The sequence below is a fragment of the Typopeltis vanoorti genome, chromosome 17, assembly GCF_054136105.1.
Source record: "Typopeltis vanoorti isolate ZY-2024b chromosome 17, IOZ_Tvanoo_1.0, whole genome shotgun sequence".
NCBI classification, from domain to species: Eukaryota; Metazoa; Arthropoda; class Arachnida; order Uropygi; family Thelyphonidae; genus Typopeltis; species Typopeltis vanoorti.
In genome coordinates, this window is record NC_143565.1 from 58,691,685 (window position 1) to 58,704,602 (window position 12,918).

Here is a 12,918-nt window from a genome sequence, read left to right on the forward strand (position 1 = left end):
ATAGTATATTTAATATGATGTTGTCATAAGCCTGGGAATACAGAAGGCACTGATTATGAAATGTTTAGCCAAACTAACTGGGCATACAAAAGGATGACTATCATAATGGGAGATTTTAATAATATGAATGTGAACTAGAAGGAGGACACAGTGTATGGAAACTGAAGAATGAATTCGAGTTTCTGAAGAGCAATTAATGCAGTGACAGAAGCAACATGAGGTTTTAGAGCATTCGAGATTTTGTGATATCTTCACAAGATATTGTTGCGAATGAGGTACCAATACTGCCAACTGGGTGATGAGAATGATCATGACTACATATTTGGGGGGTAGGAGGTCAGATTTCAGACAAGAGGCAATTTATGTGGAATTACAAGGTGGGTGATTATGGGAATCTGCATAATCAACCGGTATCGAGATGTTATGTAGGAGGTACAAGACAATCAGCTGTGGTCAGATGTATATAAAATACGAATATATAAAATAAAAATACAATATACAGGGTGTTCGGGATAAATTTGACATATTTATAATTAATTATATTTTTCCGTAAGTTACATGTATTAACACACACTTCTCTTCATTTAAAAGTTTGGACCCTTCTTCATTCACATACAAGATGTCAGAAAGGATGGATAGCTGGAACCCACCTGAATCATGGAAGAGAATAACTTGTATCATGATGATTCGTGCCCGCCATCAAAATAAGGATATTACGACTGCTGCCCAATGCTCCCTGAATACAGTAAAAACAATCAGGCATGAACTAGAGACTTGCAATGGTGACTACGAGGATGTAGCAAGAAGAAAGATCCCTAGCAGACGATCTGATTGCGTTCGTACAGCAGAATTCCTCGCAAATCTGCAGGAACAGGTGTTGAAGAACCCTGGCATTGGAATTCGGGCTTTGTTCGTGGAGTTGCTAACTGTAGTCAAGCCCTGGATAACAAGGGTAGCCAATGGTAGGCCGTATGTATGGCAGCAGGATTCGGCCCCTTGCCACACCTCTGGGAAAAGTCAAAAATGGTTGTCTGAAAATTTCTACGACTTCACCAGTCCAAATGTTTGGCCTCCAAACTCCCCAGACCTTAACCCCATGGATTATTTTGTATGGGGCGCAGTTGAAAAAGACACCAATCGCACTTCCAGTAATACAAAAGCCCAGTTAATGGATAAAATTAAAACAGTTTTTGCGGCCCTTCCCAGGGAGACTGTAGCATCAGCTTGTTCGAGGTTCCGAAGCAGAATTGAAGCTGTGATCGATGCTAATGGTGGTTATTTTGAGTAAATCTTGTTGATAGTATTGTAATTAACTCTGCCTGTAATGTTTTTTTGTCAATTCATTAAATTTAATAGATACAAAGAAGATTTTCTTTTTCCTTACGAAACTGTCAAATTTATCCCGAACACCCTGTAAAATAAAATAAAATAAAATAAAATACAGATGTATATAAAACTAAAAAAAATATAGCACATCATGTTATATTATAAAACAAGACATGGAAAGTGTACACACGTGTCACATGGTCTGTCCACCTTGTGGAGGAATGCCATTAAATGGCATGTAAATTATAGGTATGTTAACTAAAATTTTTATAATTCTCTCTCTCTCTCTCTCTCTCTCTTTTTTTTTTTACCCTTTCACAATAATTTGCATAAGTTACGTAAGTTAGGGACTGCCTGTATATGTATATGTATTAGCCTGAGATTCATGAAGAGAAGAAACAAGCCACTATTCAAGTCGTCTTCTAATAATTACATAAGAAAGGATGAATGGCCAAAGGAACAATTTTTTAACGTCTCTTTTCTCATGCAATTTCTACTGTATTACATTACTTTGAGTTAATAATTACATATTGAAATGCAATTTGTGTAAATAATGTGACTGAAACTAACAGAAATAACTTTTAAAATATATTAATGAACTACTACATACACAGTAAACATGTACGAATCAGGTTTTGTATAACCAAAGAAGGGATTAAATTCAATTTATGTAAAATTCAAATTATGTAAAGTTTGTGGAATCTCTTATTATGAAAATCAGAAACTGCCTGTATTGCAAAATGATTTGAACAGACTGGAAATGGAGATAAGTAAAGCTAGTTCGATGTTAGTAAATGTTAAGTTATGCACTTTGATGTGATGAAATATCCAGCAGTATATTATACTAGTGCAATTAAGCAAGAAGAAACTGATCATACCAGGGTTTTTAGAGTTTTGATAGGAAGTTGAACTTCAAGAGTCATATAGCAAAGATGAATATGCAACTCAGAGGATAATACCAATGCTGTTACACAAAGAACTTTGTAAGGATACAGAAGTCATTTTGTCTCTTTGGCTGCTGTGTACAGATCTGGTCTCCTGGTTTATGTAGCGATGCAAATATAGTGGTGATGCACACGAAAGTGCTAAGGATTATGAAATGTATATTACAAGGATAGACTGAAAATGTGTGAAATACACACTAGCATATAGAAGAAACAGGGATGAAATAATAAAGACCTACAAACTTCTGAACCGATTTCCATACTGGCAGATGGATTTTTTTTTATAGAAGGCAGGGAGAGAATGAGAAGCATCCTTGGAAGCTGATGATAATGAATGCAGTAAAGAAAGGGATGAGAACAAGATTTTCCTCTCAGAGTATGATGTTGGAATGGCTTATCTTTTAAGGTGGTGAGTGCAAGAAGTGTGAATGAATTCAAGAAACAGTAGGATGCTGATGTGGGTGATATTTAGCCTCTGTCAATTAGTCCCTTACTCCATGGAGGTTCTCTAATAATCCATCCATTTTACATTCATCCAAGACATGTTAAGTCCACATAATTAGGAACTTTATGCAAGTTAATGCAGCCAGCTTGCCATTCCTCTGCTACATCCCTCTAGGGATAAGTATTTTATGTCAGTAGGGCATGATCAGAAAGGCTGGATTTACTATAGTTATTAAATTTAATGCACTGTTTAAGTTCCTTTTTTGCAGATAGCATTTGTGCATCCTGTTTCACCTATATAAGGCAAATAGGCTATTCACCTATATAGATGCAATGAATACGGTATACTCTAGGGTGAGTCAGCAGACAAAGTGGATCCTTGAATGAGTTGAATAAGTTCTTTAATTTTGCAGGAGGTTTAAAGGTGACATTAAAGTTGTATTTATGTAGTATTCTGTTTATTTTATCTGATATCCCTTTAATGTATGGAATAGTTACAGTTCTATTGTAATCCAGTTTATTTTTATTTTTAAGTGGGGTCTTGTGAAGAATTTTGTTGATAGTATTTTGGCTGTAGCCATTTTTCGAGAAGGTATTGTTGATAACTTTTAATTCAACTTTAAGTGCTTGATCACTGGAGCAAATCTTCAAAGCCCTGTTTTTTTTTAGTGTGTTAATGATACCTAGTTTTTGTGTTGGGTGGTGACACATATATACACATAAGAGTTCATGTGTATATATACTGGCCAGTATGTGTAGGCTGTAAACAGTGAAGGAAAGAATGCCAGACGAATGTGCGATAAGTGTACCTAGAAAATTTTATTCTCAATTGTGAATTGTATGCATTTGTGTTGTTTGTTTAGGTGGCTGAGAAAAGTGTCTAATGTCTGGTGGCCATGGGATCAGATAGCAAAAACATCATCAACATATCTAAGGCATACTTTGGGTTTTAAAGTAAAGGGATCTAGAGTATGTTGCCCAAAAGCTTCTATATAAAAGTTATCAATTGGGGTGGGGGTTAACGGTGATAGAGACAGTGATCAAATCACCGTCTCTATGGCATACTGTTCGAAATGTAATATACCTTGCCTCTGTCTCTGAGTGTGTATGTATATATATATATATATATATATATATCTATCTACACACACACACACACACGTGTGTGTGTTTACTCCAAATGATGACCTTTGAAACGTCGGAAAATTAAAGTAATTATTTCAAACACAGTTGTGGTCTCTGTACTTTGTCTGAAATCGGGACATGACACAAGTGGTGAAGTTGTCACATTGGATAATGGCAATGATGTAGAGCAGTGTTTCCCAAACTTCTGGATGTCAGGGCCCCCTTTGGAAATATTGAAATATTTCACAGCTCCCCCGCCTCAAAAGAAAATCGTAATATAGACATATGTTATTATAATATTTGTTGTATTTATATTCAATACAAAAGATACACAGCGAATATTGCAAAAATCAAATGCAAATATTACATTTTTAGCATCTTACATACCATTTGACCTGGCACATTAACTCATATTTTTTTTTGGTAGATAGATATATTGTTATTGTACATTTGCAGACAAGCACATGAAACATAAAACGATTAGTAATAAAGAAAGAATTAAAAACATAAAAAAAGTTTAATAACAATTTAATGTGATGGATGTGTTTGAATACTGCTACACAAAAAGTCAATATCAGGTGAAATATTTGAAACCGCAATTCTTAGATTTTTGCTTTGAAATGAAACTTATATGAATAAGCATATATTTACTAATATTCATTAAGCACTGAAATACGCAGGAAGCAAAATTTGTAAACCTGCACCAATGTGTGATTTTTTTTCCATTAAAATATAAAAAAATAACAAAAAAGAAATAATAAATAATAAAAATTAAATACGTTTCTTTTAAGATAAAAATAATCTACTTAGTCTTAAAACATTTTAATAAATTTGTTTAAATTTGTGTAACAAATACTAAATTTGTTTTCATTATTTCACGGTCCCCCTCAACAAAACCTATGGTCCCCAAGGGGGCCCACAGTTTGGGAAGCGCTGATGTAGAGGATCTTAGTGTGCAGAAATAAACAGGTTATGATTCTACTGGACAAGGCCTGGATCAGGCCTCATATGGATTAATATGCATAGATTTGGTCAACTGGTTTTCATGGTGATAAGGATATATTAGAAAGGGTCCAGAGAAAATTCACATTCACAAAGGTAGTAACTAGCCTTTGGAATGTGGAATATGAAGACAGATTGAGGGAGTATAATTTGCAAAGCCTTGTGAACAGGAGGTGGGACATGATCGAGACATAAGTTGATCAGGGTTGTTACCAGGTTAACATGTAAGGAATATTTTTCATAGAATGGGAGAGGGGGGAAGTAGAACAAGAGGCAATCCCTGGAAACTGTATAAAGAGAGTGTGAGCAATGGAATGAAGGACAGGTTCTTTGCATGGAGAGAGTGGCTGGTGAGGAATGTATTGTTTGAGAATGCAGACACAATGAATGGGACCAGTTTGATAAACTCAGTGTGTGATAGTGTGTATCTTCCACAATTTGTCTCTAACTCCATGTAGATCTCAATAATAATTTGGACAATAAGCAAACAAGACAGACCAAGAATAAGAATGAGTGAAATTAGATTCTTGAGAAGAACTGAGAAATACACATTATTAGACCCCAAAAAGGAATAAAGATGATTTAAGAGAACTAAAAATAAAATCAATGAAAAAAAAAAAACTGGAAAGAACATGCACAGTGAAGGGTCAGCATTTGATATCGTGAAATATAAATAAATGAAATATAAACTAAGTTGGAAGAGAAGGGTGGATAGACCTCAACGGGGCTATTAGATTAAACATGAGACCAGAACCAATCATAAGGTCTGTATTTAGTGTTATGATGATGAAGAATATGGAATTACAGATTAAGACAAATCCCTATGATTTAAGACAAACTGAGGAACCAACTTGAAGAAATGACACAGCATAAGAATCCAGAGGGAAAAGATGTGAGGTGCATGGGAGATAGTCAAGGGTTATTCAAAGAAAGCAATATCAGACTGTGTGCTAAGTCAGGAGGACAAATTGGGCAGGAGTTAGATGGATGAACAGCATCATTAAATGACAGTTTCGAGAAAAAGAAAAAGTTCTGGAGGTCATTAAGCTCATGAGCAGTACAAAGTACTGGATTATTATTATTACCTGCTATTATTACTACCTGTCTACCTCCATGGTGTCTTAGACCTCACAGCAGAAATCCACTCCAATCAACTAATTAAATATACTTTTGTTTGTTTTGTACGATGAACACCCGATTTTGCAGATGGTTCGGAGGGAGAATGGGAGAGGGGGAGTTTATTCAAACTCAACACAAATATTTCACCTGGTCGTCACAATTCAACTCATATCTTTTCTAAAGGATGCATGTTGTTTTGTTTCTCCAAATGCACTATTATGAAAGATACATGAGGTACATATCATCTTGTTATGTACATTACATAGCAGAAGTTGTATTTAGGAAGATCTTTCATACTTTTTCAACATTAAAAGATATAGATCTAAATACAATTCCTGTTATTATTATGAACTATTGCATCATTATGAAAGATGATACATATAGATGAACACATCACCTAGCAGAAGCTGTATCTAGTGAAATTCTTATCTTTCAATATTAAATAACTTTTAAATTTTCAGAGAGATTTAATATTTGGAATGTTTATAGACTAAGCTCTTACAACATTTGTGAGGAACCTGTTTGAGCAATTTCTGAAGGCTTAGCAGCATCAACTAAAAATGCATATGTTGTTTTTCATTGTACAGAAATATCTGAAAATTCTTATTACCAATATACCTGTAGGGGGAAGTCTGGTGCGACATATAACTAATTCAGGAATTTTCCATTTTTGTAGATTTTCATCCCATGTACTCTCTCCTTTAATGCGATCCAAATAAGAATAATTGCAATCCTTCCTTAGGCAAGGCTGAACTTTATCTAAAATCTGTTGCAGCAATTTAATTTGTTGATCTTGCCTTCTGATAGTTTCAAGATAATCTGTTCTATCTATTTCAAATTCACTTTGAAGGTCACGTACTTCTCTTTCTAATGCTTGAATCTAATGGAGAGAGGAAAATAAATAAAATGGATTAATATTTCTCTGACAAATTTATTACTCTACCAATTACCATCATCACCACTTATACAATGCACTGATATGTTATAGAACAATAGAAAAGAATACCAAAATGATTGACTGATCTGCTATTACACAGAGAAGAATTATCATCATTCTTCAGTAGTGTTTTCCTTTAGAGCCAGTTATCCCTGGTTTCCATAACCCACCTAATAACACATTGGTCCACCTCTCTGTGCAATCACAGATTGCAGATGCCTAGGAACCTATTCCACAAGGTGTCGAACATTCTCCATGCATAATCCAACCCATGTCTGGTGCAGCAACTCTCTCAGTTCACACTCATTCCATGAAGGAGGATCAACAGATCCCACACTCAGTTCTAGCATATCCCATACATGTTCAATTGGGTTACAGTCAGGGGAGTTTGGGAGCCAAGGCAATGTGGCAAATTCATTGTCATGTTCCTCCAACCACTCAGTAGTTGTACGAGCCTGATGATAAGGTCACTGTCCTGTTGAAAGATGGCATTGTGATCGGGATAGGCCTCCTGTAGACATGGATGCAGATGGTCGGCTAACATGTCCCTGTAGTGTTCACCAATCAGTGTTTGTGGGAATAATAACAACAGACCTAGGGTGTGTGAGAAATAAGCACCCCCAGACCATAACACCACCTCCACCAGCCTGTTGAACTACAACTTTGCAACCAGGAGATTAATGCAGCTTACACCAAATGCAAACCTGGCCATCAGCATGGTGCAACAGGAAATGGGATGCATCACCCCAAATAACCTTCTTCCATCTGTCCAGGGTTCATTGATAACATTCCTTGGTCTATGTGAGGCATTGTTTGTGATGCCTAGCTGTCATCATGAGTATCCTTGTTGGTCTCCAGCTGTGGAACCAACAGCAATGGCTCAAACAGCAGGGCAGTTTGAGCCATTTCCACACGCACCATGCACAGTATCTTGCTTTGTGCATGTGGAAATGACTCAAACTGCCCTGCTGTTGTACTAGTGGGTGAGCTATGACTGTTGATGAGATACCAGTCGTGACATCTGACACTCACCTCTAGGATCAACCAAGTATGGATGACCAATGTAAACCCTTCTGCTAGATGTCTGTTCATAGTTAATCCAGTCCTGGTACACCCTTGATACAGTAGTGCAGAAGCAACTAACAAGTGCAGCTGTTTCTGAAATACCGGCACGCACCTCTGAGCCCCAACTATCTGCCTGTGGTCAAACTGGCTTAGGTCATAACATTTCCCAATTACAAGCAAACACTTACTGATTGCATAGAGGAGAGGTGTGCCCATTTATAGTAGCCATACGTGATATTGATATCACATGTACTTCATAATCATGGCATACAAGGAAATTGGGGGGGGGGGGGTGTTCCTAATGCAAACCTTCCTCAGTGTATATATACATATATAAACATGTGTTGTATATTTATATATAACACATGTTTATATATATAACATATGTTTATATATATTTATATAATATGAATATATTTTTGTATGTGAACTGCATGTTTTTGCCTGGCCAGTTTTTCTTATTGTGGTATGAAAAACCTGATTTAGTTTCTGAGATCATAAACCCTCCCATTTATAGGCAGGGTTTTTGCCCATAAATGGCCAATCAATATCAGTTGAAAGCCCTTATAAAGATTCCTTGCATCCTAGAAGGGATTCAATCCAAATCTAGGTCTTTCCAACCAAAGGACATCATCAATATGATTGCACTATGCACACTCTGAAATAGAGATACTACTCCTACACTTGCAGTCTTCATGTTCCTAGTTCTGCTATTCTCTTAATCCAAATTCCAGTTCCCCTACTCAGTTTATCTGTGCAAATTCAAATCTTTAAATTTTAATTTGATTTCGCTTTTTCAGATTCTGCTATTATGTAAGAATAATTACACGAGAGATTGTTTTTTATTTCCTAGAAGTGTTGAGGAAATCATCAGTATAAAGTTTAAATTAAACAAGCACAGGTAATTAAAGGAACAATGAGAACATGTGGATGGCATGTAAAATACCATACAAAGGGAGAGTCTCAAGTAACTGTTTAGTTATTATGATAATTTTTTAAGCAAATTAGATTTAAAAAAATAAACTGTCTAAGGATGGGATGTACAAAGAAGAATAATTTCCCACAAGGAGAGAGAACTTTTGTTCATCATTTCTATTAAGATTGGGATATATGAAGTTTCAGAGCATTTTTTTTTTTTTTTTTTGTATAATAATTCTAAAAGAAGCTTTTGTGGAGGACCTTAGCCTTTTGTCCAAAGGATCTGATTTTGGTGAAAAATCACTTGTTCAGTCTGATCAGTCTCCTCGAATCAACTGTAGCTGAACTGTTAATCATGATGAACAGTTGCAGACTGGCCAAAGATAGCCCACAAAGGCTGTCTTACTTGGGGTATTTGAAAAAACACGAGGATTGGATAGAATTTAAAGTTTATCCTTTGAATGGTCTAGAAAGAATGAAAATTTATTAACAGGATGAAAAGTTACATCAAGTCCAGCAGATATAAATAGTCTAGCAATCCTCTAAGAAATAGCCTTGATCTCAAGGATGACAATATGACTGATTAATTCCAGAAGCAAGTGACTTAGAAACTGCAAAACTGTCAATGACCTTGTTAACAAAGGACATGGTGAAGCTGTTAGACAAAAAAATGTGGTCATAACAAAATTTATTTCTTGTGTCAATAATGCTTCAGTAGAGCATAAAGTGTGAACCTAATGGATGAGAGACTTTAATGGTGCTAAATATTTTTTATAAGGATGATGATGTGACTGAGAATGGATATAAGGTGTGGTGTGGGTTTTCTTATGAAAAACAGAAAGTTGAAGGCTTCCATCTGACTTGAAATGGAATGATCCTTTTTCACTTTGAAATTAGATCCTTTCGAAGAGGACTAAGGTACCACACAAAGATACTTTTTTTTGTAGTATGATTATACTTATTTAATGATGGACTAAAGTATTCCCCCTTATGAGAAAATGTTCTTTGTACATCCCATCCCATATCTCATTTGCTTAAAACAAATGCACTCAGGACCAAAAAAATACTTGTGATTATGCTTCTCTGTGTCATTTACAAGTAGTTCACAGGTTGTCATTGTAGAATTCTTTGTTTTGTTACTTATGCTTGTTTCATTTAAAATTTTTACTGCTGATGCCCTAGATTCCTGAGCAAAAAATTCCATACAATAAAAAGGAAAATCTCTTGAGAACGTTTTCCATTATTATTTGTTTTTATTATTGCTTATTATTTGTTAATTATGGCTACTCACATTTTCAGTGTTCGTAATAATATCAGGACTGGCAAAGCAGCTTCCAACTGCATTTTATAAAGCTTGATTTAACATTTACGAGCGTTCAATAAACAAACTGAGTTATTACACTGTTTGTTTCTTCATTACTGCATATTCTACATTGTGAAGTTTTAGGAGATGGTCTCAATTGGGAGGATGAATGGCAAATAAGAGTGGATGACTTGCAGAGAGAGATAGATGAGCTGAAAGAGCAGGTGGAATGTCTAGGTAATGAGATGAGAAGTGTGAAAGATGAGATTAGGCGAATAGAAGAGACGAAGCAAGGCGAATCAGAGTAGGGGTGAGAGAGAGTTATGGGATTGATAGAAGAGGAGAGAATAGGAACAGTAGAAGAGAGGGAATGAGAGACTTATGTGAAAGATAGAAGAGGAGAGAATAGAATAAATGGAAGAGAGGGAATGAGAGACAGATATGGGAATGATAGAAGAGGAGAGAATAGGAACAGTGGAAGAGAGGATTGCAAGGGAGTACTGGAACCAGGGATAGAGTGATGTCAGGAAGGCAGGTAAGTAGGGGAGCACATAGAGAGAGAGAGAGAGAGAGAGTGATAGATGCATGTGAGAAATCAAGAAATAGAGTGGTAAGAGGTGTAATGTATGGGGACTCGATGATCCGTGGTAGTCAAGATAGGATGCGTGAGGAGTGTTTGCCTGGAGGAACAATAGAAAGTGTGGCTATGGCAATTAAGAGGGGCGAAAGCGTGGATGAGATGATTGTGATGGTAGGAACAAATGACTTTAATGGTAATGTAAATTGGGCAGCGAGAGATATCAGGTTCTTGCTAGGTTGTATGAAAGAAGACACAGAGAGGAAAGATAGTGTGCATGTTGCCTAGGTATGATAGTGACGAGCTGAGCAGAAGCAGTAATATTGAATCACATAATAGCTAGAATGTGTCAGAAGAGAGGATTGGAATATGTGGATGCTTGGAGGGTACTTGAGGACAGAGACAAATTGTATGCGAGAGACCACTTGCATTTGAATGACGAAGGACGTAGGCATCTAGAGAGATTACTATTCTGAACGAGTTGGTGTGTCGCAGGGTGAGTGTAGCAGGGGTGGCCTCTTGTGGGAATGGCTACTTGGGAGAAGGGGGATGACTTTAGGTAACAGTGAGCCCAGTGGAGTCTAGAGGAGATAATGCTGGGTACAGAAACAATGGCATTTTTATGCTTTATACTAATACTAGGAGTATTCGGAATAAAGGAGAGCAATTGGTTTAGCTGATAGCATCAGCCTGGCCAAAGATTATTGGGATCACTGAGACATGGTTGACAGAAGAGGATATAATAACAGGAATAGAAGTAGCTGGGTACAGCATTTTAGGTAGGATAGGAAGGGAAAACGTGGTGGTGGAGTACTGCTTATGATAAGTGACGACTTATGTCCTCTAAGAGTGGAGGCTTTGGAAGGCAGTGACACTAATGATTTTGAAAGTAAATTATGTGAGGTAGAAGTGGGCAAGGCAGGATATTTAGTGGGGTGTTGCTACAGACCAAGGAGCAGAGACGGTGGGGACCAGGAGATGTTTAGACAGTTAATTGGCAAGTGCAAGAAGAATGACTGTTATGGGAGATTTTAACTACAGCAGTATAAATTGGGGAGAGGAAGATGCATGTAGTAATAAAGGAATGGAATTTCTAGAATTCTTGAGGGACAAATGTCTTAGGCAACATGTAAAGAAGGAAAGAAGAGATTCAACTGTTTTGGATTTGGTCATAGCATCAGAAGAGTTGATAATAACTGACATGACATCTCTCCCACCAGTTGGAGAGAGTGACCATATGGTTTTGACTTAGAAGATGAATAGACCTGTAGCAGTATCAAAGCGATGGGAAGGTAGGTGGAATTATAAGGCAGGTGATTATAATAGTCTTAGAAGTCAACTTGGAGAAGTTTCATGGAGGAGGGAATTGGAAGGATGGGATATCATTAGTCCTTGGGAAATTGTGAAGGAATATTTGTTAGCAGCAATAGTAAGTTGTATTCCACGAGTCAAGAAGGGGACACTAAAGTGGATGACAAACAGTACTAAACAGGAAATGAATACAACAAAAGAGGCTATGGAAGAGATATAAGGAGACAGGTGAAGAGAAGATGCATGAAGAATATAAGACACAGGCCAGGAGAGTGACTAGTATGGTAAGAAAGGCGAAACTGGAATATGAGAAGAGATTGTGCCTAAGATCCAAAGAAAATCCTAGGGAATTTTTTAGCTATGTGGCCAGTAGGAGGAGAAATGACTGTAGAAGAATGACATTGTGGGATAAAAATGGGAATAGAGTGACTGATGTGGAGGACATAGTGAAATTGTTCAATGAACACTTTATTGGAGTATTTCATTCAGGAGGAGTAAATTTTAATACTAGAGGGATAGGGCAGGTTCGAGGGTTAGAGGTGCAGGAAGAAAGTGTGTTCCAAATAATGAGTACTCTGTATGTCAGTAAAGCTGTGGGACTGGATGGTATTTCACCATGAGCTTTGAGAGAATGAGCTAAAGAACTGACAGCACCTTTCACCTGGCTTTGCAATGAAAGTCTGGCTGTGGGAAAGGTGCACAGAGAATGGAAGGAAGGTAAGATAGTGCCATTGCATAAGGGTGGTAACAGACTGGAAGTATCTAATTATAGGCCAGTCTGTGTGTCATCAGTAGTTGTTAAGATCTTGGAGAAATTAGTGAGGGACCATATACAGCATTGGGCAGA

General features: G+C 36.8%; 1 protein-coding gene across 1 annotated transcript in view; it reads right to left on the reverse strand.

The window, feature by feature from the left end:
* Positions 1-12,918, reverse strand: part of Kif3C (Kinesin family member 3C) — a 685,271-nt gene that overhangs the window by 242,240 nt on the left and 430,113 nt on the right. Inside the window, exon 13 of the mRNA XM_090406914.1 lies at positions 6,579-6,840. Within this exon, the coding sequence (XP_090263040.1) occupies positions 6,579-6,840 (262 nt within the window). The remainder of the gene's footprint in view (positions 1-6,578; positions 6,841-12,918) is intronic.